At 46.7% G+C, this 25,383-nt stretch overlaps 2 protein-coding genes and 1 pseudogene across 2 annotated transcripts; 2 read left to right on the plus strand and 1 right to left on the minus strand.

The window, feature by feature from the left end:
- Positions 1-3,395: 3,395 nt before the first annotated feature.
- Positions 3,396-8,162, plus strand: Cdsn (corneodesmosin). Its single transcript, XM_047557210.1, has 2 exons — positions 3,396-3,524; positions 5,943-8,162. Exons 1-2 carry the CDS (start codon positions 3,440-3,442, stop codon positions 7,442-7,444), a joined length of 1,587 nt encoding a protein of 528 aa, XP_047413166.1. The 5' UTR covers positions 3,396-3,439; the 3' UTR covers positions 7,445-8,162.
- A 3,344-nt stretch (positions 8,163-11,506) lies between these two features.
- C7H6orf15 (chromosome 7 C6orf15 homolog) lies at positions 11,507-12,705 on the plus strand. The gene is made up of 2 exons (XM_047557052.1): positions 11,507-11,622; positions 11,841-12,705. Exons 1-2 carry the CDS (start codon positions 11,556-11,558, stop codon positions 12,671-12,673), a joined length of 900 nt encoding a protein of 299 aa, XP_047413008.1. The 5' UTR covers positions 11,507-11,555; the 3' UTR covers positions 12,674-12,705.
- Positions 12,706-16,912: 4,207 nt separating this feature from the next.
- On the minus strand, positions 16,913-18,946 carry LOC124989335 (28S ribosomal protein S7, mitochondrial-like; annotated as a pseudogene).
- Between the last annotated feature and the right edge of the window lie 6,437 nt (positions 18,947-25,383).

Raw genomic sequence — 25,383 nt, forward strand, 5'->3', positions numbered from 1 at the left:
AATTTCTTTTTCCTGGTGTTAGAGATCACTAGGCACCCTGGTGTGGATGGGCTGCCCGTCTTCTGCCCTACTGTTCCTCTGCACATGCCAGGTCATCCACTCATTCTCAGTACACCCCACGCACCCACCACGAGGCCCTGGATCTGAGCTTCCTGCTCCCTGTTCTTCTCCTCATTCCACAAGACCCAGGGAAAGTCCTCCCACCTACTCAAAGCCAAGGGCCTGCCTCCTCCACTCAAAGTTTCTCTGTGCTGCATGTCATCAGCTGGACTCCAGCTCCTTCAGGACAAGGAATAATTCATCTTCCTCTTCGTTGCAACTTCCAAAGCACAGCACATGAACATTCATGGTGAGCCAGTTCGTGGTAGAGAAGAAAGCCACCTTCTTTCCTCACAGATAAAAGGCAGGGACCCCCACCTCTTGTCTGCAGAAGGCACTGCTTTGCACTTGTTTTTCCTTCTGGGGGAGGGGATTGCTCCTTCCACCCACACTTTCTCACCCAGCCCTCCCACTGCTCCGGGTCCTCTCTGCTGGAGTCAATAGAGTCTCACTGTGGAATCCAGCAGACCTGCCTGCACCACTGTGAACATCACCAGACTGACCAGCTCCCCACAGGGTGACCTTGTCCTGTGTAGGTACTCTACCAATGTCCCTTCCTTTCCCTTCTTAGCCCCGTTAACTTCAGGTTTTCACTGCCTGAGCTGAGAGAAAGGCTAATGGTGAGGATCAAGGACACAACAGAGCAAACTAGAGCCACACCTGTAACTGCAAGGGATACAGTCCAAGACCACCAGTGACGACTGAAACAGTGGATAGTGCCTGACCCTGTATGTATCATACTACGATTTTTCCTGTCTATACATATCTATGATAAAGTTTAATTTATACATTAGGCACACTAAGATTAACAATAAAATACAACAATTATAACTATATTTTGTGATAAAAGGTATTGTAAAACTCATGACTTATTTCTGGAATTTTATATTTATCCACTGAAAACAACTGAAAAGTGAAACCATGGATTGGGTGCGGGGGACCACTGCACAGGGGAGTGGACGGGACTTCAGGGAGGGCAGGACAGTCGGGGACCTGTGCAGCCCAGGGTGGCAGGATGAGGGGAAAAGTGGAAAGAGAACAGGAGGAGAGCAGCCTCAGAGGAATGCCCGTGTGGGTGGTGGAGAGTTGGCTGGAGGCCGAGAGAGACTGAGCCTCCTCCAGCCTGGCCAAGGGCTGACAGCAGCCAGGAGGAATGTGAAGAAGAAAACAAGACAAACTTTGCCACCTCTGGCTGCTCAGGGGAAGCTCGTGCTGGAAAAGAACAACCCACAGTCCCTGCATTCTCCTGCCTTCTCCCCACCCACTTGGGGACAGCCCAGCTGCTCTCCTCCACCAGCCTCCTTTCCCCTCTTCTCCCTGCCATTCCTGTCCCTGGCCCATGCCCTCTCCCTTCCTTAGGTTCTGGATGAGGCCTGAGAGCTAGGGAGGGGTGCTGATGTCCAGAAAGAGCAACATCATTTTTAATGATGCCTCAAATTTTCTGCCCCATGTGGGAAGTGAGTAGAGGAGAATCTTCCAGGTGGGCTGGGCTGGAGAGCACCTGGGCTGTGGGCAAACCCTCCCATTTGTTTTTCCCCAAAGGGAGGACGCAGACAGGAGGACTGTGGGGCTCCATTAGCTGAGCACCCATGCCAGGAGGGGACCATGCCCTTGTCTCATTTATTCTTTCTGATCATTTCTCATGTGATCTTTACAAAAACCTTTCCAAGGCAGTTGTTATTTAAAATATCCCCCCATTTTACAATTGAGGAATTGAAGTTCAGAAAGATTTAGTGGGTTTCCCAGACCCTCTAACCCTCTCACTCGTTTTGGGTGCCAACTGGAAGGCAAGGGTCACACTACATGGTGGCTAGCAGCTGTGTGTGCCTATGTACATCTAAATTGATTAGAGTTAAGTGAAATTCCTCAGTGGAATATACCAGCCCCATTTCACAGGTTCAGTAGCCCCACGTGGCTAGTGGCTGTAGCATCAGACAACACAGACTTAAGACATTTCCATCACCATGCTGGTCACAAATTCAAGGCAGGTCAGGAGATAGAACAGGATAGACCAACCAAAGGGTTTCAAGGACAGAGATACCTTTGTAAGGAGACAAGATGTTCTGGAAATGGGTTCAGGTGAGGAGAGGAGGGCTTCACCAGGCCGGTGTCTGTCTGAGGCAACGGGGTAGGAGGAGAGCCTCCTGGGCCCCTCCCTCTGATACTGATACTCCCCTATTCTCGTCAACACCAGTGAGCAATTGGTCAGGGTGGGGCCAGGACCACAGCAGGAGGGAGGGAGATGCAGTGGAGGAGAAACTGCCACCCTCCCAGCAGATCCCAGGGCTCTCGGCCTTCTGTCTTTCAGGGACCTAGGAGACTGCCTGGCTCTCCTTTATCCCACTCAGACATAGCTGGCTGCTGCTTCCTGTTCACTCATTCAGGCCAGAGAGCCAACTAATGGGCTACCCGGCCACCACCTTTCCAATTAGCCTTATTAGCCTCTTGCTCACCCTGAGGAGTCTAGGTCACCACCTTGGGGGAGAGGCTGTGAGTGGCCTGTGAGTAACTGAGGCCCAGCTATGACAGGGGTCCCTAGTCTAGGCCTCTTCCTGCCACCTAGTGCCCCTCATACTGTCCTTGGAGCCCCCCAGAAGGTATATGTCAGGGAGCCAGCTTTCAGAATGTGGATGTTCAATTTCTGAGAGGCAAAAGGTTACTCAATGATGGGACACATAATGGGTGTGTGCAGGCAGGCGCTTGAGCAGCAGCAGCAAGGAGACAGAGGGGTGGGGGCAAATCTTCATATCTGAAGGTGGGGAGCGGAAGCTGAGTGACAGGAGCCCAAGGAAACGGGCAGCCCCAGGGCTGTGGATGGGAACCCAGTGGGGCTGGAACCATGTAGCAGGGTCGGGTGGGGGCTGGATCAGGTGTGGGGAACTTCCAGACACCAAAGGGAAAGCTGAAATGCCCGCATCCTTGAGTGGAGGGAGGATGGGAGGATGACAGTTGGACAGGCCAACCCTGGGAGGCAGGGAGTAAAGGAACAAGGAGACTGGGTCCCAGGGTGAGAATGGCTATACCTGAGTGGGTGGCCATGGGGCAGAGCATCTGGTTCCAGGTTAAGCAATGAAGAGCCAGGGCAGGCCAGTCAGGCTGCAGGATCTGGGGCCCTGTGGCCATGGGTCCCCCACACTACAGCCACCACTGCTGCTGAGTAGGCAGATGCCCTGGCTGATTACTTCAGCTCCTTGGGCCACACCAACTGCCCCTAGGCACCCACCCCCTCCGCTCCTCCTCCCCTCCCCATAATGACTCCTGCCCAGAGAATGTCCAGCCCTGACATAAAGGCCCTGGGTGTCCACAAGTTGCTGTCAGTCAGAAGGCCACACCATCCGAGATGGGCTCCTCTCGGGCACCCCAGATGGGGCGTGTGGGAGGGCAAGGGATGATGGCATTGTTGCTGGCTGGTCTCCTCCTGCCAGGTAGGAGGCTGGGGGCCCTGGGGGTGGGAGGATGGGGTGGGAGAGGAGGAACACAGACCCAGGGTCAGAGAAGGCTGGGGGAATCCACTGCCTGAGGAGGGTCTAGGAGAGAATCCAGCAGGGGAGAAAGGCAGGGGCTTTGGAATCTGACCTTTGAGTCTAGGGGTTGCTCCTCACTGCTTTGTCACCTTAGGCAAGTTTCCTAAACTTTCTGAGCCTTGGTTTCTGATACTCTAAGGTGGGGTTAAAAATAACACTTGCTACTAATTTTCCTGTGTGTTTCAAATTAGCTAATGTGACAGGTGTTTTGGAAGCTCTAGAGGATTGTTTCAATGTTGTTGTTGTTATTATGGAAGCACTAGAAGATGAAGATTGGATATTTCATAGTAAAAAGAATTGCTACCAGGGCTGGGGAGATAGCTCGGTTGGCAGAGTGCTTGCTTTGTAAGCACAAGGCCCTGGGTTCCATCCCCAGCACCCCCCCAAAAAAAAACAAAAAACAAAAAAAAAAACAACAAAAAAGAATTGCTACCATTTTTAAAGGTTTTTTCTTTCTTTCTTTTTTTTTTTTTTTTTTTTAAGTACTGCAGTTTGAACCCAGGGGTGCTTAACCACTGAGCCACATCCCCAGCCTTTTTTATTTTTAATTTTGAGACAGGGTCTTGTTAAGTTGCTCAGGGCCTCCCTCAGTTGCTGAGGCTGGCTTTGAATTTGGGATCCTCCTGCCTCAGCCTCCCAAGCTGCTGGGATTATAGGAGTGCACCACCAAGTTTGGTTTGGAATTATTTTTAATGTATCAGACACTGTTCTAAGCACTTTAAATACAGTAGCCTTTTTGGTTATGACAAGAACAATAAGAGAGAAGAGTTATGGTTCCCACTGTACAGATGCCACCAAGGTTCCCAAAGGTTAGGAAACTGGCTCAGCATCATGATTAGAAGCAGTACAGCCAGGATTCAAACTCCAGGCTGGGCAGTTTGTGGGCCTGTGCTGTTGATCACCAGGTGTTTGTGGCTCTTGAGGCTTTTCTGTGACCTTCCCCCTTGGTCAGGAGGGCAGGTGGAGAGCAGGGTGCACAGTGTCTGGGGGAGCAATGGAGGAGACCGGGAGTGCTAGATGATTTCACGTGGAGTGAGGGACAGTGGCAGAGCTGAGATTTGGCTTGGAGGTGCATGCAGAGGATTTCTTTTTGAGAGAACAGGGGATGCCGCCGACTGGAGATCTGGTAGCTCGTGGAGAGCTCAAGGATGAGTGGCACTAAATAATGAATCATAATGTCTAATGCTTTCTGTTTTTGAAAGCGTCTTCTAGGTAGGTGATCTCACTCAGCCTCATAGTAACACTGTAAGGAAGGCAGGGCCTCCCTGTGTGTGTGAAGCTCAGAGAAGTTTAGTGATCTGCTAGTCTGTGGCTCCGTCCATGCCATGTGGGACCCAAAGGGACAAAGGTAGGAAGAAGACAAAGGTAGGTGATAGAGAGTGGTGGAGACAGACTGGGGTAAGCTGAGCCTGGGGATTATGAACAGAGGGTTAGTTAAAAAAGAAGTGATTCCATAGTTGAGGTAAATAAAGGCAACAGGAGTCAGATACAGGGCTGGGTGGGGACAGCAGGTACACACGTGCAAAGGCCGGGTGGGGAAAAGGGAGGCTGATAATGGTCATGTGCCTCTGAGGTGGGTTTCATGCTGGTGTCCCTAGGCTGGGCCAGTGAGAGCAAGGGTGGTTCAGGGCACGGTGTCCTGTCACACTGGTACCAGCAGGTTCTGAAGCAACAGGTGAGTGCCCCCACATCCTGGCCTCCACCCAGCTTTACTGGCATGGCCAGCACTGAGACAGGAAGCAGGATTTCCATCCTTCCTCTATGCACTCTATGAGGGAGCTGGTCACCTGTGACCCTCTTCTTTGTGTGGGTCCCTCTGCCACTGGGTGTCTCTTTTCCCAGTATCTTGTTTTTGTATTTTCCCTTCCCTCCTCAGCCTTCTGTTGTTTTGCCTTCTATCTTTTCTTTCTGTTTGGTCCCAGGGTCTGGCCCAGGATTTTTCCCCTCCAGATCTCCCTACCTCTCAGAGTTTCAGTCTCACCACTGTCTGTCTTCTTTTAGGCCTATTTGTTCCTGGAAGTGCCTGTTCCCATTCTTGATTATCTAAAGCTTACTCCTCCAATGTCTCCCGCTTTAGAGGCTCGCTATTTCTCTGGTAAATGTTTAACCACCTCCCCACCCAATACCACACTCCTGGAACAATGAAACTGCCTTATTCTGTCACCCCAAGATCCTTTAGAGACCTCTTTTTCCTTCTTTTTTCTCTGTTGTCAAAATCTCCTGGGCTCCTCTCTGGAGAAACCAGAGTGGCAGATGACTGGGTGAGAGAGAAATCCAGGCTCCTCTCTGGCCCTTACTGACCACTACTTTCCTCCACAGGAACTTTGGCTAAGAGCATCGGGACTCTCTCAGACCCCTGTAAGGACCCCACACGAATCACTTCTCCGAACAACCCATGTCTCATTGGAAAGGGTGGCTCCAGCAGCTTCAGCAGCCATGGTGGCTCCAGCAGCTTCAGTAGCCATGGTGGCTCCAGCAGCTTCAGCAGCCATGGTGGCTCCAGCAGCTTCAGCAACTCCATTTCCAGTTCCAGTGGCTCCAGTGGTAGCTCCAGTGGTGGCTCCAGTGGTTCTAGTATCTCCAGTGGTGACTCCAGTGGTGGCTCCAGTGGTGGCTCCAGTGGATCCAGTTCCTCCCAGGGTGGTTCTCCAGGATCTGCATTATTTAATCCAGGATCAGGGTATCCCAGAGGACCAGGAAATGGCTCAGCTCTACCAGTCAATGATAAATCTCACTTGACATCAGGCTCTTCCCAGTCTGGAGGAAGCTCTTCCTTTTCCCAAACCTCTGGGATGTCCAGCAGCAGCAGTCAAAGCAGCAGCTCCAACCTGCATCCCTGTAGTGCAGATGTCCCCGACTCTCCCTGCAGTGGGGGACCCATTGTCTCACATTCTGGCCCCTATATCTCCAGTTCCCACTCTGTGTCAGGAGGGCAGAGGCCTGTAGTGGTGGTAGTGGAGCAGCATGGCTCTGGTGGCCCTGGAGTGATTCAAGGTAACCCCTGTAGCAATGGTGGTCTCCCAGGCAAACCCTGCCCCCCCATCACCTCTGTACAGCAATCCTATGGTGGCTATGAGGTGGTGGGTGGCTCCTCTGACAGTTATCTGGTCCCAGGCATGACCTATAGCAAGGGTAAAATCTACCCTGTGGGCTACTTCACCAAAGATAACCCTGTCAAGGGCTCTCCAGGGTCCCCATCCTTTGCAGCTGGGCCCCCCATCTCAGAGGGAAAATACTTTTCCAGCAACCCCATCATACCCAGCCATGGCTCCTCTAGTTCCAACACATACCCGTCAGGCACTTCCTCAGCCATTGTATTCCAGCCTGTGGGCTCTGGTGGGGTCCAGCCCTGTGGAGCTGGTTTCACAGGATCTAAGGGGCCCTGCTCCCTTTCTGGTTCTGGAGTGCACGTCAGTTCTAGCATATCCAGCAGTTCCGGTTCATCCTACCACCCCTGCAGTGGTGTTTCCCAGGGTCCCTGCTCCCCACCAGGCACTGGCTCCTTCGGTGGCAGCTCCAGCTCCAGCTCCAGCTCCAGCTCCCTATCCAGTGGAAAAATCATCCTTCAGCCCTGCAGCATCAAGTCCAGCTCTTCCGGTCACCCCTGCATTTCTGTTTCCTCCTCAACATTGAGTGGGGGTCCTGATGGCTCTCCTCAACCTGATCCCTCTGCTGGTGCCAAGCCCTGTGGCCTCGGCAGCCCTGGAAGGATTCCTTGCCGCTCTATCCGGGACATCCTGGCCCATGTGAAGCCTCTGGGGCCCCAGCTAGCTGACCCTGAAGTTTTCCTACCCCAGGGAGAGCTACTTGACAGTCCATAAGACAGTTTTTTGTACATGCATGTACGGGCACACACAAATATATATGCCGTCTCCCAGTTGGGAGACATCCAGGGGTCCAGGGGTCCAGCTCATATCCTCTCCTTGGTCCCAAGAGAGCTGCTTTACTTCCTCCATTATGCCAGTGTTGTAGACTCTCCCTTATCACCTCTTCTTTCTTCATCTCCTATGACTCACTGGCCCAAATGGTAGACTCCAAATCCCTTTCCTCATTCTCTTCTACTGCTTAGATTCCATTCTACTGCAGTGTCATTTCTACAGATCACCACCCTTTAAAGTTTCCTTGGCCATTTCTTTGAGATGGTTCATTGACTTAACCCACCTACTAAGGTTCTTGACTGGGAACCCCTGAACTCTGATGCTTGGGCAAGTCATTCCTTCTTCTCTTCCTTGGCCAAATAAAGCAAAGTCCAAATTGTTACCAGAAAATAATGACCATGTTTCACTGACCTCTGTTCACCATCTGCTCAACCAGCCACTGGATTCTGGCTCCCAACTCACCTGCACCGTCCAACATGATGCTGTTTCCTGCACATCCTTTGCCTTTCAAAGTCTCCATCTCAGTCCTCTCCCTGGCTGTCACTTCTCTCAGTGCTCAGATGCTGCCCTGAGTGAGACACCAGGGCATCTACTGAGACTGGAGCAGTGTCCTTGTTCTCTCTAGATCCTGGACATGGCTCAATAAACTGTGTGAACTTGATGCAGAATTTTTGCCTTTTTAGAGTCCTGGGTTTCCTCCTAGGACCTGGGTGGTGCACCTCCTATGCCTCTAGAGGTCCCCATGTCCCTGTTTCCATTTATAAATTGGCCCAGTATTTCTCTCATACCTTATATCTCCTCCCACAAAGAAGGAAAACAATAAATATTTGTTGAGTTGAAAGCAGAGGTTGCCTGGTTTCCCAAACCCTTCTATATATTTTTTTCCTCTCTCTTTGCTCCAGAAGATCCAGTTTCTCTCTACTCCCCACACTGGAGTCCTTTCCTCCCTTATGTAAAGCCCTCATTATTTTCTTCCCATTTCCACCCAAGCTCTGTTTCTTCCACCATTAGTGTGCCTCACCTTTTAGACGCCATCCTCTCTAGGAGTCCCCGGCGTTGATGATTTCCTAGGTTTCTGGGACACCTGGAACCTTGGGAAGGCTGGGATACAACAACTCAGACCAGATTCCTGGTGACTGAGTAAGAACCTGGTTGTTCTGGGGGTGGAGAGAGTGAGACAGGACAGGAGCCTGGCAGGGAGTGCAGCCAAGCACGTTGACTCACTGGCCTACTTACAAGGTCCCAGCCCATGCAAAACAGAGCCAGCAGTGTCCTCTCTGCCTCCACTCTCTTTGCTACATCTGCTGTGGTTCTAGAGTGAGAGGTGTGGTTGATAAAACTCTCAGAGAAGAGGTCAGAGTGCTCCAATGCAGAAGGGAAGGTGGCTTTCATGGAGAAGAGAGAGAAAATGGAGAGCGTGGATAGATAGGGCCGTGTAATTTACATCCTAGAGTTGGCAGAGGAGAAGCTGAGGTTGAGGATGCTTTCACATCCCAAGGAGGGCAGGGTGCAGTCTGTGTCCCTATAGGAAAGGCCTCACCAGCCACCTCTCAGATCCCCTGCTTCACTGAAAGGAATTCACCCTTATCATAGGATCTAACCTTTTCCCTCCTATCAGAATGGAGTAGGCTTGTGCTGATTTTAGAACTGCTGAAGTTTCAAGTCCAGAACCAGCAGCAATATATTACATTGACAATGACCTAGGGCAGCTGCACCAAACTTCAGGGCTGACTGGAGGCAAAACAGGGCTCCAAAACAGTTCTATTTCTGTCATTACTGTAGAGTCACCCTTGGCCCAGCACCTGGCCCCCAAACTGAAGTCAATGGCAGGAATCAAGGCCCTTGGAAACTCTGTGGGTGAGAAATGCAGGGGAGATAGGCCCTGTGATGTGGGGACTCTAGTCTCTGGTATGGTCCCCATTAAAAGTTTTGCAAAATTGGTGGATGTCACCCAAAAGGAATACTGTGCTTCCTGAACTATAAAGTTCTGGAGAGGAGTTTGTCACTCTGCCAATACCTATTCAGCAGGGTCTGAGGATGAGACCAGAGCAATAAAATTGTCTAGGAGCTCACATTTTTCCTCAGGAAACCAGGGAGACTATTTAGTGGGAAAGGCACTTCTAGAAGAAATGAGGAGAACAAAGGAATTTGTGTGTGTGTGTGTGTGTGTTTTCCTGGGAATTGAATCCAGGGATTATATTTATCTGCCCCTGAGTTAAATCCCAACCCTTAACTTTTTATTTAACCATTTTAAAGATATTCATATTTCACAGTCAACTTGCTTGAGTCTGAATAATGTATAGTGAATAGAGGTTCATGTAATAGGTTCAACAGCATGGCACTAGCAACTGCTAGGCTCTAATGAGGACCCCTTTGACTGTGTCACAGTATGGAAGAATTGCATGTGAGAGGAAGAGATCACATGGCAAGACAGGATGCCAGAAAAGTTGCAAGGTTGGGCTCACTCTTTTTTTTTTTTTTTTTTTTTTAAATAACAACCCATTAGTGGGAGCTAATTCATTCCAAGAGCCCAGCATTGATCACCCCAATGACCTAATTGCTTCCCATTAGGCCTCACCTCTAAAAGGTTCTACAACCTCTTAACACTGCCACACTGGGGACCATGCCTCAGTACATGAACCTGTAGGGGACACATTCAAACCATATATAGACCATAGCAATATGTAAAAGTGGACAAATAGTTAACAGATCCTACGACCCCACTGCTCTGCTGTAAGTCATGGCCATTTGACAATAGAATTAAAATGTCCTCCTCTACTGTTACTTGGAAACAGCTGCTCTCTCTCAGTATTTCATGTCTGACCATCTATGGTCGGCAGGATTCTGCCCCCACCCCAACACCACCAAAGATGTCCATGTTCTCATCATTGGAACCTGTGAATATACTAGATTACATGGCAAAGGAAAATAAGGTTGTGGATGGAGTTAAGGTTGTTAGTCATCCTACTTCATTTTAAGGGGATTATCCTGGATTATTTGGGTGGATCCAATATAATCACAGGTTTTAAAATGTGCACATGGGAGGTAGAAAAGATAGACGCTTGATACAATGTGGAAGAACATGGTGTTTGGGGAAGATGGAGAAGGTTTGGAATCACCAGCCAAGGAATGCAATTAGTCCCAGAAATTGGGAAAGGAGAGGTAACAGATTCTTCCCTAAAACCCTGCTGACCAACACCTTGATTTTAATCTGGAGACATTTTTTTTTTTTTGAGGGGGGTGCGGTACCGGGAATTGAAACCAGAGTTGCTTTACCACTGAGCTATCCCAACCCTTTCATTTTCAAACCAAATTGCTTAGGGCCTCACTAGTTTGCCCAGGCTGGCCTCCAATTTCTAATCCTCCTACCTCAGATTTCCCATTTGCTAGGATACCTCCACACCTGACTGAGACTCATTTTTGGACTTTTGACTTCCAAAACTGTAAGATAATATATTGTAGCATTATAAATCATTAAGTTTGTGGTTCTTTGTTACAGCAGCGAGAGGAAATTAATACACTATCATCTCATAAGGATGGGAACCAGGCCTATTTCCCTACTACAGGGTTTCATGTAGGAGCGGTTCTTCAGATGGGGGGGGCACTCTGTACCCCAGAATCCCCTATTGGTCAGGTTCAAGATGAAGGAGATATGGGCATGCATGAGGGAGGGTACTGAGAGAGAATTATCCCAAAGAAAGAGGAGAACAAAGGGTTTCTATTACTGATGGAGGAAAAGGGTAAAGATCCTAGTGGGCCTGATGAAGGAACAAAGGAAAGGCAGATATGGCAACCAGGAACGAGCTGTGGGTCAGAACACCTGGATCAAGAAGAGGCAGGGAGTTTAAGGAAAGGGTTCAGGCAAAGAAACACCCAGCTTTCTCTGGGACATTCAAGTGGCACCTGTTGCCACAGACTGAATCAAGAATGAGGGTGGACCGTGGAGATCTATTGTCTCTTAAACCACTGGCCCAGCCTGTTTCTTCTGTCTCCCACCCCACTAACAGGATAAAGGTGCCGTCTTGGGCTGAAGGAGATTCTGGAACCGAGCAGGATGCCGGGCCGTGCGGCAGGGAGTTGGGTTCCTCTGGGCCTGCTCCTGGTCTGTCTGCATCTGCCAGGTATGGAGCCTATGCGTAGTCCTTGGGCAGGAGGGAACTGAAATTACAGGGAGGGTAAAGACTGTAGGATACACACAGAAGGTACCCATTCGGGTCCCTGAGGAAGTGAGAATTGGTGTTGGGGAAGTGAAGGGACTTGTAGTGAAGAGAATCAGGAAAGGGAGGAAACTTGTTACCAAACATGAGTTTATCGCCTGCTTTGTCTTACCTTCCCTCAGGATTCTTTGCCCGGAGCATTGGTGCCATGGAAGAGAAAGTTTCCCCACATTTGGGGACAAACATGCCTGTGCTGGGACGACCTTCCTTCACTGGTCCCACCAACTATGGACATCCTGAGCCCAAACCAGGCTCTGGGTCTAATGATTTAATGGGGCTTCCTCCAAAGTCCAATGTTCCTCCACCAGATGGCCCCCAACCTGTAGGAGGATCTGGGGTGCAGAGAGGGCCTCCATCCAGGTGGCCACCTCTGGTGTCCTGGCCCTCTGAGTATCCTTGGCAGATGATGGCTGCTGCAAATGAGAACCAGCTGGGACAGATGCCACCTGAAGGACTGCCTTACCTTTCTAGTGCTGGTGCTGTAGCACTGGGAGGCCATCCTTGGCCTGTGGCATCCTCTGCACACCCCATGCAGCCCTCATCTGAGACTGCACTTCTCCACCAGGACTCAGAGTCAGGACAGCTGCCACGTTCTAATCTGCTGGGAGCTCAGGGACAAGCCCTTGCCCAGCGCCCTCTCTGGTCTCTCATCCATAGGATTCTGCCTGGCCTCCCCTGGGGGACCCTGAACCCTGGTGTGTCCTGGGGAGGTGGAGGTCCTGGGACTGGATGGGGAACTAGGCCCATAGCACACCCTTCTGGAATTTGGGGTATCAATAATCAATTCCCAGGGAGCAGCTGGGGAACTCTTAATCCGTATCCGGGTAACAACTGGGGGAATATTCATTTGCGCCCAGGTGTCAATAATCAGTTTCCTCCAGGAGTTCTTCATCCTCCTGGCTTCTTCCCAGCTGGTTTCCCTACTCCTCAAAACCCTGGTATGCAGTGGGAGTAGAGATGGCAGAGGGGAAACCTGAGATTGGGAGTCAGAGAAGGGAGTGGTGCTCCAGCCCCTCGTGATGCGAGTTGAATCAGGTTCCATCAGCGCTTTCCAGCATTATCCCCATTTTTACCTCCTCCCTTGCTGCCCCCATGCTACTGTCCAATAAAATAAAAAGCAATTCTTGAACTTGCTTCTTCTTGGTGTCTTTGTTTCTGAGTATAAACTGAAGTGCATTTGGTCCATCCCTATTTTCTAGCCATCCCCATGTTTCTCTAAGGTCCCCTGTGGACCCTCTCTTACCATCTCCATCTTTGTGAAAGATCAAAGCCCAGGTGTATGCAGGTGGAGCCTCATAGTCTCACCCTGCCTAGGTAGGAGAGTGGTTCCAGAATGGTCCTAGAATCTGGAAAGGGGAGGAGAGGTAACAGGACTCATTGAGAGGACACCTGCTGCAGGAGGGAGGGAGGAGGACCAGGAAACCAGCACCAGGGCCAGGTGGAATGATACCCTTCCATTCACAGAGACACAGAGAGCCAGAGGTCATGTGTCTTTGCTTATCTTTTATTCCCCAGAAAGTCAAACTTCTTGAAAGTGGAGATACACTGATCTCCTCCCTTACATGCATCACTTAGTGCATTGTGCCCCAGAGTACCATAGACTTTGAACATCTGCTGAGTGAATAGCAACCCTTGATAAAGGAAAAGAGAAAGGGAGAGGAAGAGGGAGAGAACCTTGGAGCCAGCAATCCTGACTACAACAGAATTTGATGCTTTTATTCCTACAGGATGATGTACTCTCTGTGGTCACACTGGTATTTCTCCAGCCTCCGTTTGGTTTTCCCAGGAGGTCAGCATCCTTGTACAGGAGTTGGTGTGAAGATGGTGGAGGGCTAGTCTACAAAAGTGCAGACAGAATTTATAGCAGAAGAGGCATGGAGGTGATTCCAGATTCCCTTTTCTCCACATTGCCTACTGCACCCTCAGTGTGCAGTTGTGTGTCCTCCATATAGTCTGGGGTCACCCCAGGTCCAGCAGACTGGATAGCATGCAGAAGAGGTGGGAACAGGAGTGCCAACACCACAGCCCAAGAGATGGGGAGCCACCTTCCTCTGTGGAAGGTGCTTTGGGAATCCCTTTATGGGACACTCTCCCATCGGCCTACCTTTTCCTTCCCTCCATCTCCTTGCCCAATTACTTCCCGTCCTCGGACAGTCTCATTTTCTCCTGGTCCTAGGGCAAGGATGAGGAGCTGTTTTCATGCCCAAGGTCATTCTCTCAGACTTGGGGGTCTCAATTTTTCTGTCCCTCTTTCTGGTTGCCCCTTCACTATAATCACTCCTATTTGCATTTTTAAATCCTGTGTCAAAAATTCCCTACTTTATTCCCCAGATTCATTGGTGTAAGCCCCAGGGACTTTGTCTATTTGTTCATTGATGCATGTCCAGCATCAAGAACAAGGTTTGGACCAGGCCAGGTGCTCAGGAAACACTGAAGGAAAGGACAAACCTCCTCCCCATCTCTCTACAAGTGCTATAGTTTGGATCTGGAATGTCCTTTAAAAGGCCATGGGTTAAAGACTTGGTCCCCAGCATGGCACTATTTGGAGGTGGTGGAAACTTTAGGAGCTGGTGCCTAGTGGGAAGTATTTATGACATTGACTGTGGGACCCTGGACCGTTCCTCATTTTTTTTGCTCCCTGGCTTGCCATGAAGTGAATGGTTTTGCTCTGCCACATGCTCCCACCATGATGTACTTCCTTGCCACAGGTGCCAAAACAACAGGACCAACTCCTTATGGACTGGAATCTAAATGGAGAGCCAAAATAAACCTTTACTCTTTATAAGTTATTTCAAGTATCCGTTATAGTAACAGAAAGCTAATACACTAATCCCCTGCCATTTTCTTTCTTCTTCCACTCTCTTCCTGAGCCACATGGTTATACGCAGAGCTCAATCTGCACTCCTGTTGTGCCTTTCCAGAGCCTCACTGACATTTCTTCTTGTAGCTCATGAAATATTTCATTCCCTTCTAAGTTCATACCATACTCTGCACATTTCACCGTTTAACCCTCTGTGATGAAGGTATTATAAGATTCTTTTTTAGTGATGGAGAAACAAAGACTCAGAGAAATTAAGCAACTCACAAAAGTTTACAAGTGACAGAGGCAGTAACTCCAAGCTAATTTTTCTTAGTATCTGTCCAGGGAGTGTTCAAATACAATATGCTGTTAACAGAAATACCAACTAACTTTTATTATCTATGCTAGATTCTGGACAAAGTGTTTTCACACATACCCTTCCAGCTAGTCCTCCTAACAACTCCACCAGGGAGGCACTGCAGGGTCCCAGGTGCAGAGGAGATATTAAGGCCCAGAGAGGACAGGGGGCCAGGGCTTGCATACAGGCAACACTGAGCTGAGCGGGTGAAGTTCAGCACTGATCTTAGGAAAGCTGGGGCTGCAATGGAGGAGGGTCCTGGGTAGCTGTAGCCAGTTCCATCAGAGTGGTCTCTGGCTTAAGGTTAGGTGTTGCTTAAAGGGGAGAGTGTTGGTAACTTGCCATATAATAAAGATGCTAATATTGCAATGGAGACTGCTGCTGCTGTACTGATTTTAATTTTTTTTTTTTAATTTTGTACTGGGCATTAAACCCAGGGGCACTTTACCACTGAGCTACATCCCTACTCCTTTTTATTTTTTGAGACAGGGGTCTCACTAAGTTGCCCAGGTTGCCTTCCAAATTGCCATCAGTCTCCCAAACCATGATTATAGGTATGTGTCATCATGCACAGCTGATTGTTACATTTTTATTAGTGGTTTTGGTGAAGTGGTGGTTGAAGCAGCAGGAATCATTTCCCCTGTCCAAGGAGGAAGGAGACTATGGGAGAAAGAGCACTTGTCCAGAAGCTCGGAGACCACATTTCTCCTCCTGCCATATAACCTTTCCCACTATGCTAGTTCAGAAGAATCTTTTTTTTTTTTTTTTTTTTTTTTTTTTTGCAATGCTGGGAATTGAACCCAGGGCCTTATGCTTATGAGGCAAGCACTCTACCAACTGAGCTATCTCCCCAGCCCCAGGAGAATTTTTTTACCTCTGTGAACCTTAGTTTTCTTATCTGTAAAATGGGATGAAGGGAGATGTGCAGCCTACTTCACAGGGTTGTTATGAAGTTTAATTAAGATGGTAACAAAGTGCATTAGAGACTGCAAATCTCTGAGCAAGCATGGAGTATGAATGATAATGCTGCACATTTTCCCAATGAGGCTGCCCTGGAGGTACCACATAGGATAGTTCATAACCCTATGAACTATGAACTATAATCCCTATGGGATGGTGACATGACTGCAGTTAACTTTGTCGTTGAGTTTGGGAGGGAGTCAGAATAATGTTCTCCACTGGGAATTACACTCAGGAGGACTCCAAGATCCAGAAGGGAGAGGTGGCTTCTCATTTAAATATTTTATTCCTCAAACAAACCACATTTACTCATTCAGATGGTTTTCTTTTTTCTTCCCTCCAGATAGTTTTATTTTTGTTTTTTGTGGTGCTAGGGATTGAACCCAGGGCCCTGTGTATGCAAGGAAGCACCCCACCAACTGAGCTCTATCCCCAGCCCTCCAGACAGTTTTAATGAATGTAGTTCTGTATCACCTATTACAACAGTTCAGGATGAGAATTTTCCTTCTTTCTTTCATTTTCTTTTATTTTCTTGGGTACAAGGGATTGAAACCAGAGGCCCTTTGCCACTGAGCTACACCCCCAGCCCTTTTAAGTTTTTTTATTTTGAGACAGGATCTCCTTAAATTGTTGAGGGCCTCATTAAGTTGCTGAGTCTGGCCTTGAATTTGAGATCCTTCTGCCTCAGCCTCCTGAGTAGCTGGGGATTACAAGAGTACAACACTGTGCCAGCTAGGTTGAGAATTTTTTAATAATTCATTTGATACTAAAACTGTTTCATTTCTTATTATTCAAAGGTCCACAAAAAGCTAAGAGAAGAGAAAACTGAGCACAAGGTTTCTTGGGGGAAATTCCTGTCTATATGTTACCTCTACAAGTAGATGTGTCAGGGACAGCCAGTTCTAGCCCCAAAGAAAGAAAGATTAATGGGCAATAAACGTGCTGTTCCATCACTCTTGTGAGACCTGCCTGCTCTTAAAAAGGTCCTTAACCCACAGGTATTTTTCAATGTGGCAGTGGTTCACTTGGCTTCCTATGGCAGAGACCCCTGAGCTCCTCCTGGAACTTCTACTCTCCTACCACCTGAGGTAGTGGGCCAGGGAGCAGTTGGCCTTGGTCATCTTGTGCATGCCATACTTCCTCTTGATTCTGAGTCCCTGGCTGCAAAAGCCTCTAGCACTTTGTGTGACAATTTCTCTGGCCTCAGCATCTTCAGATGGTTATTTTCTCAGTACTCAGTGATCATCCACTACATAGACAGGGAGTAGCAATGTAAGTCATCTAGGGACACAGGGATCTGGTGGAAATGTGGCCCTTGAGGATGGGTACCAGTCCCATCAGAGGCTCACAGCTTTTCAGAGGAAGATTGTGGAGGGGTTGAGTCTGATGGTTGTCTGTTCCCCTGCAGAAGCAGCATGGTGCTTCTCAAACTGCTTCCTTCTTACAGCTTATAGTCTGTGTCATAAGGGATCGGTCAGCGCTTCATTTTCTTTTTTCATCATCGTGTTGGTGAACTTACTAGTTACTGAGTCTGCAAACTTGAACTTGTTTCCTCACTGGGACAGCTTTGGTGAGCTGAGTCTTCTTGAGCTCCTGGACAAAGTGAGCTCAGTCACAGGGTTGCAGACATGTTCTTTGTCAATTAGGGATCCAGGAACTCAGGACCATAGCAGCTTCACCTCAGCTGGGTTAACCATGGGAGCACACTGCAAGTCCAGTACTAGGCCCGGTTCCCTTCCTTACAACCTTCCTTGCGGTTGACAGATTAAGGACTCCATAGGATCATAAAACTGTACTTTACCCCACTGATCTGGGTGTTAGACTGTGTCATTCTGAGGTCCAAAAGAAAAAGCCCAAAGGAAGCTCTCACCCTCCTACCATCTGCCACAGTCTGGCACAACCCTTGGTGGCAGCACTTACCTGTCAGATGCTTTTCATTGACACTCTGGGCGGTAAGAATAATAGCTCCCATCATCCTATATTTACCACGACCTAAATGTGTTGCAAGATTATGTCCATTTTAACAACATTAGCCTGTAATCCCAGCAATTTGGAAGACAGCAGAAGGATTACAAATTCAAGGCCAGCCTTAGCAATTTAGCAAGGCCCTAAGCAACTTAGCAAGACTCTGTCTTAAAATTAAAAATAAAATAAAAAGGGCTGAGGATGTAGTTCAGTGGTAAAGTGGGTATAATTCCCAGTGCAAAAAAAAAGTTTTTTTCTCAACTTTAGGATGTACTTACTCTTATTTCCATTTTACAGATGGGGAAACTGATACTCAGGTAAGTTACCCAAGGTCACATAGTCAGTAAGAGGTTGAGCTAGGCTAAAGTACTATTTAGACATTGCAGGAATGGATGGAAAAACTGCACAGAGCAGGTAAAAATGAAATTCCATAGTTTCCAGAGTTTAATTGTCACTTGGGGTCTTTCCTCCAACAAGTCCATTTCCTGTTTTTGGTGCTAGAGATTGACCCCAGGGGTGCTTTTACCACTGAGCTACATCCCTGGTCCTTTAAAAGGTTTGTTTTGTTTTGTTTTTTGAGACAGAGTCTTGCTAAGTTGCTGAGGTTGGCTTTGAACTTATGATTTTCCTGCCTCAGCCTCCTGAGTTGCTGGGATTACAGACAAGTGCTGCCATACTGGGCCACGTTTCACCTTTTTTAAAAAAATTTTTCCTTTTCTGGTACCAGGGATTAAACCCAGGGGCACTTAATCACCGAGTCACATCTCTGGCCCTTTTTATTTTTTATTTAGAGACAGGGTCTTGCTAAGTTGCTTTGGCCTCACTAAATTGCTGAGACTGGCTTTGAACTCATGATCCTTCTGCCTCAGCTTCCCAAGCCACTGGGACTATAGGCATGTACCACTGTGCCCAGCCTTCACCCATCTTTCATGACATTCAAAGGCCACCTGTTTTTGTCTCTCTCCCTAGACTAGGCACTTACCTCTGTTCCTCTTATTATTCAACAGGGAGGAAGTCTTCAGTGTGTTTCCCTCGCCTTCTAGGTCAACATTCTCCCTTTGATCTCAGGGGACTTGTGCAAAGACCCCCAAGACACTTACCTTTACTAACCCGCATTCCCACGCGTCCTCAGGAGTATCTGTCATGCTCCAGGGTGTTGTCCTGGACATGCAGTCCCGGGGTCAGGATAGTGGAAGGATAATAGGAGCATTAGGTCCCATTTAAAGAGCACAATTCAGTAGTTTTTAGCATATTCATAGAGTTGGGCAGCCATCATGATAATCAATTTTAGAACATTTTCATCAACCTCAAAGAAAGCCTATATGCAATAGCACTCACTCCCCATTTCCCCCCAACCCTCCTCTGCCCCATCTACCCCCAGCCCAAAGTAACCACTAATCTGTTTTCTGTCTCTGTGAACTTGTTTCTTCTGGACCTTTCATGTAAATGGCATAATGCATGTTTGGTCTTTCATGATTGCTTCTTTCCCTCAGCACAATGTTTTCCAGGTTCACCCATGTGGTAGCATATAGCTGTACTTCATCTCTTTTTATTGTCAAATTCTTTTTTAAGGGGGCTGGGGTATAGCTTAGTGATATGTACTTGCCTAGAATGCATGAGGACCTGGGTTCAATCTCCAGCACCACAGAAATTAATTGATTAATTAATGAAAATATTTTTCTATTTTATTCCATTATATAGAGAGATCACATCTTATTTTCCAATCATCAATTTATTGATATTTTAGGCTGTTTCTATTTGTGGGCTATTGTGAATAATGCTGTTATGAAGATTTGCCTACAAGTTCTTGGGTAGACATGTATTTTTGTTTTCCTGAGATACTTACCTAGGGGTGGAATTGCTAAGTCATAAGGTAACTCCATATTTATCCCTCCCTTTTTTTTTTTTCAATATTGGGAATTGAACCCAGGAGTGTGTTACCACTGAGCCACATCCCCAGTTCTTTTTATTTTTCACTTAGGACCTCACTAAGTTGCTCAGGGCCTCACTAAATTCCTGAGGCTGGCCTTGAACTTGAGATCCTCCTGCCTCAGCCTCCTGAACTGCTGGGATTATAGGCATGAGCCACCATGCTTGACTTGTAACCTATTTTCTTTGGCTAATATAAAATATTTTAAAAATATTTGTTGGTTGGCATTACATAATCCATTTTCCTTGCATTATGATACATTGACTTGATATATTAGCATTATTAAATCTTGTGCATTCCTTTTGTTGTTGTTGATATTATTATTATTATTATTATTATTATTATTATTATGCCAGAGATTGAACCCAGTTGCATAGGGCCTTGCTAAATTGCTGAGGCTGGCTTTGAACTTTTGATCCTTCTGCCCCAGCCTCCCAAACTGCTGGGATTACAGGCATGTGCCACCACATTCGGCTTATAATTCCTTTTATAATTAGTAAGGTAGTTGTGTTAGTCAAGTTTTCATCACTGTGACCAAGATACCTAACAAGAACAATTTAGGGGAGGAAAAATGTGACTGGCTCCATTGCTCTGGGCCTGAGGTGATACCAGACATTGCAGAAATGCATGATGGAGGAATACTGCTCCTGCTCATGGCAACTAGGAATCAGAGAGAAGGAAGGAGGAGCCTGGGGGACAAGATATAATCCCCAAGGGGACACCCCTAGCTTCCCACCTCCTCCAACCATGCTGTACCTGCCTTACTGTTACCACTCAGTCCATTCAAACTAGGATGAACTAATTAGGTTATAGCTATCGTAATCTAATCATTTCTCCTCTGAATCTTCCTGAATATTAATACAGGAGCTTTGGGGGGACACCAAATCCATACCATAAAAGCAGGCTAGATATTTAATCTTGAGGGGCATGAGGAATTGGGTTGATGTTGTTAGTTCTCCTCTTTAGGGATTTTTTGGTACCTATTATTGATACAGCCTTCTCTTTTGTTCTTGCTTCCTACATTGCCTCTTGCCAGAATTTTTTTTTTGGCACCTATTGAACCCAGGTGTATTCAACCACTGAGCCACATTCCCAGTCTTTTTAATATTTTATTTTGAGAGAAGGCCTCACTAAGTTGCTCAGGGCCTCACTAAATTGCTGAAGCTGCTGGGATTACAGGCGTGCACCACCACACCCAGTGCCAGATGGTCTTATTGCTGCTGAAGTTCATGCATATAGTGGGACTGCTTGGCATTCTCACCATTCCCTGTGAGTTTCCTTTTAGCTTACATAGATGAAAATAAGCACCTACCTCTGCTTTATGAATAGACACATAATTAATAGAAGAATCAAAATGAGCAGTTTCCTTTTTGTTCAAATCAATGTAAAAAACTCCATTATTTTCTGTGACAGCCATCTTTTGTGCCCTTTATATTAACTTGAATCTTTTGAGTATCCTAATGACCTCAGGGTGTTTCATAGTCTAATTTACTTTGATCAGTCATAATTGTCATTTCTCCCCCTCAGCACCTTCTTATATTCAGTCATCTCCTCTTGAACAATGGTAGCTCCTTTAAGTTGGCTCCTTTGTCCTTTTTAGTACTTTCCTTGACTAACTAACTACCTTCCTTCCTTCCTTCCTTTTTCAGTGTTAGGATGAAATCCAGGGATGCTCTACCATTGAGCTATACACCCAGTTCTCTTTATTTTGAGACAGTCTCACTAGATGGCCCCAAACTTTCCATCCCTGAGTGGCTGGGATTATAGGTATGTGCCACCATCCTTGGTATTCTTGAAGACATCCCTGCTTTCCAGAAATGACAGAACTTTCAAGTCTTGTCCTAGTTCTTCCCTTCCCTGACACATGGTCTCAGCTATTGTCTAGGTACTGCCTTCTTAGGGGTTCTAATTTCTTTAAGTGGAGGATGGTTTCTGAAACCAAAGGCTAGGTGTGGGGGTCCATATGAGAAAAGTAAAAATACTTTCTTTTTTGGGCTGGGGATGTAGCTCAGTGGCAGAGCATGCTACTAGCATGTGTGAGGCCCAGGACATGATAACTAGCACCTAAGTCAGACAATGGACATCATTGACTTGTATAAATGATATTATCACATCCTACTTTTATTAGAGCATGGTGTCATTAACCATGAAGACTTTCTACATCACTGAGAGTCTGAATGGGGGGAACATACCCTGGACCAGGTTTTATGAGAGAATGAAGCGAAGAGACATGTGGAGGCTAGGGCAGGTGTGGGGAAGGTTGGAGGATGAGGATCCAGCAACATTCCAGGAAAGGTGAGATTAGGAGGGAGGCAGTTCATGGTGAAGATCTTGAAGTCATCAGGTTGGGGTAGGATGACGTGCTCAGTGATTTTCTGTCTGTCATTCTTACCTAGCTAGGACCTATGTAAGCTACCGTTATTTAGGATGTATGCCCCCCCAAAAATGATATGTTGAAATCTTTATCCCCAGTACCTCAGAATATAACTTTTATTTGGAAATAGGATACTCAAAAAGGTATTCAAATTAAAATGAAGTCATTAGGGTGGGTCCTAACTCAATAGGACTGATGTAATATGGACACCAGACATATATAGAGAGGAAAGATGATGTAAAGACACAGGGTAACACAATCTACAAGTCAGAAGGCCTGAGGCCACCAGAAGCCAGGACAGAAGTCTGGCACATATTCTCTTGTGGTCCTCATAAGGAATCAACCCTGATTACCCCTTGAATTCAAACTGCAGACTCCAGAACTGCAAGACAATACATTTCTGTTGCTTAAACCACTTTGTGGTGGTACTTTGTTACAGCATCCTTAGCAAACTGACATACATTCTTCAGTGAACATCCTCTTAGACTATCATCTCTCCAGGGATCACCTAAATTGTTTCAAGTTATTAGCAACTAAGAGCAAATGACTTTAAGAATTTTCTTCTTTCTTTATTTTTGTGGTACTGGGGATTGAACCCAGAGGTGTTCTACCACTGAGCTATATCCCTGGTCCTTTATTATTTTTGAGACAGGGTCTTGCTAAATTGCCCAAACTGACCTGGAATTGACAATCCTCCTGCCTCAGACTACTGAAATACTGGGATTACAGGCATGCACCACCATGTCCGACTGCTTTAAGATATTTTCTCGAGAGCAGGTCACATTATTCATTCATTTAACTATTAATTATGGTGCACTTCTCATCTCCAGGCACTGTGGTTAGGGAAGGGAAGAAGATGCACACAAGGAGGGTAGGGTTGTGGTTCAGTGGTAGATCACTTGTCTAGTATGTGTGAGGCACTGGGTTCAATTCTCAGCACCACATAAAAATAAATGAATAAAAAATAGGTCTATCAACATCTAAAAAATTTTTTTAAAAACAGATGCACATGGACTTACAAACTACTCTGAATTCCCATGTTTATACAAAAAATATTGAGAGAAAACTCTGAGTGTGTGTGTGGGGGGGGATGGGGATGGGGGACAGTGGTCAGGAGATTGTGAAACCCTGAGGGCAGAGTCTGGAGCATTTAAATAACTGAAGGAAGCCTAAAAGCCCCAGAAAGGCCCAAGGGGAGGGACTGGCCAGATCCTACAGGGCCCATGGGCCCCCTCAGAGACTTGGGGATTTAGTCATACCTGAAGAATCATGAGATTCCAAGTTTTAAGCAGAAAAGTAACAGGATCATATTTACCTTGTAAAATAGATCTCTGAGTCAGACATGCACACCTGTAATCCCAGTGACTCAGGGCCTGAGACAGGAGGATCACAAGTTTAAGACCAACTAGGGCAACTTAAGCAGACCAAGATTTAACATTAAAAATAAAAAGGGTTGGGGATGTAGCTTAGTGCAAAGCACCCCTGGGTTCAATCCCCAGCACTGTAAAAAGAAAAAGAAAAAATATTTTCCTGGTGGTGAAGGAATTGGAGGGGGCAGAAAGTATGAGTGAGCTAAGAAATAGATTCAGGTGATCTCAGGAGCTTCAGCAAGGTGGGCAACAGATGGTTTCGTGCACTGATAGTGAGTGCAGGCCTTCATGCTTGCCAGGACAGTCTCTAGCCAGGCAAGTCACCAGAAGAGAAAATGACTCCTCAGATGTTTCTGCAGGGCCTGGCACAGATACATGCAAGAGGGAGGTGCTTTTGTTTAATTGTTAAGGAGGTGCTTTTGTTTGATTGTTAAATTTGTTTCCTGTTTATGTTCTTTGTTCTCACATGGGAATCCTGTGGCCCTCCTGCCTGGGTGGTTAGTGCAATCTCCTAATTGACCTCAGACCCACAGGCTCTGTGACCTCAAGCCCATCCTGTAGGTCAACTGTCACACCACTCCCCTGCTCAGGTATTGGCTGTTGGAAGAGCCTGGAGCTTGCACCAAAGGTCATTCACGTGCAGCCAGCTGCCCCTCCAGGCTGCTGGCTCCCTTTACTTCTCAACCTCAGTCCAGGCAGACGGCACCACTGGGACTCAGGAAATATGTGCCTGAATGAACGCATCAATGTTCCAGGACCCCTGCCCACACTTGAACTCGGACCTTGAACCCTGCACCTTGCTCCTATTATCACCCACCTTCTCTTTCTTTACTATTAAGTGGTCCATTCATTCACCAGATTCCAGTTCCAGATTTTCCCAGACCTGGGAATCCTAGGAGAGTGTGCTGTAAAGGGAAACAGAAGAAGGAAAGAAGTGAAAGTGTGTTTGGTTCAGGGGAAAGACCAAAGATACTGACTCATCTTTAATGTTAAATAAAAATGTAACTAAATAACTTTGTTAAAAAAAAACTAATCACTACTTAGATGAGAATTAAAGTTTCATGTTTTAAACTACCAGAAAGGCTGAAACAATCATATAGAAAGCAATCCTTCCAGGGGAAAAAATGTTACCCAGAAAAAATAAAATAATATAGACTATAAGTTGATCTCTTTTAAAAAGTATATTCCTGCCAGGTGCTACAGTACACAACTGTAATCCTAGCTATTTGGGAGGCTGAGGCAGGGGGATCACAAATTTCAGGTCAGTCTAGTCTGGAAAACTTGGCAAGACTCTGTCTTAAACTAAAAAGTTTTTAGAAAGGGTTAGGAATGTAGCTCAGTGGTAAAGCACCACTGGGTTCAATCCACAGTACAGGGGAAATAGGGGAGGAAGGTATTCATGGAGAACAATGTCAAGATGCTATTCAGTGGTTACTCTTTGGAGGTGGAAACTTTTCAACTTTTTCACTTTGTACTTTTTCAAGGACCATATCCAGTGCTAGGTACAATGAAAACAAAACAACTAAGCAAGTCCATCCATCTGCAGATAACTCATTGTTCCAGTCTTTCCTTACCCCTAAGGAACCCCCCATGCTCATGGTGCCTTTCTCATGACATTAACTAGTTATAGATAGGGCTAGCGATGTGCTCGGTGATTAAGTGCTCCTGGGTTCAATCCCTGGTCCAAAATAATAATAATAATGATTATTATTATAATAGTAATAATAATAATCATTATTATTATTACTATAGTTATAACTACTATGGCTAATAAACCAAGCACTAAGCACTCTAAGCCTGTTTCCTTATCTGTAAAATGGGTCTAGTCAGAGTTCCCATGTGATAGGGTTGTGGAGATGACTCCACCAAATATTTGGATGTTAAATGCTTAGTATAGTGTCTGTCATC

This window comes from Sciurus carolinensis, chromosome 7 (genome assembly GCF_902686445.1).
Source record: "Sciurus carolinensis chromosome 7, mSciCar1.2, whole genome shotgun sequence".
Taxonomy (NCBI): domain Eukaryota; kingdom Metazoa; phylum Chordata; class Mammalia; order Rodentia; family Sciuridae; genus Sciurus; species Sciurus carolinensis.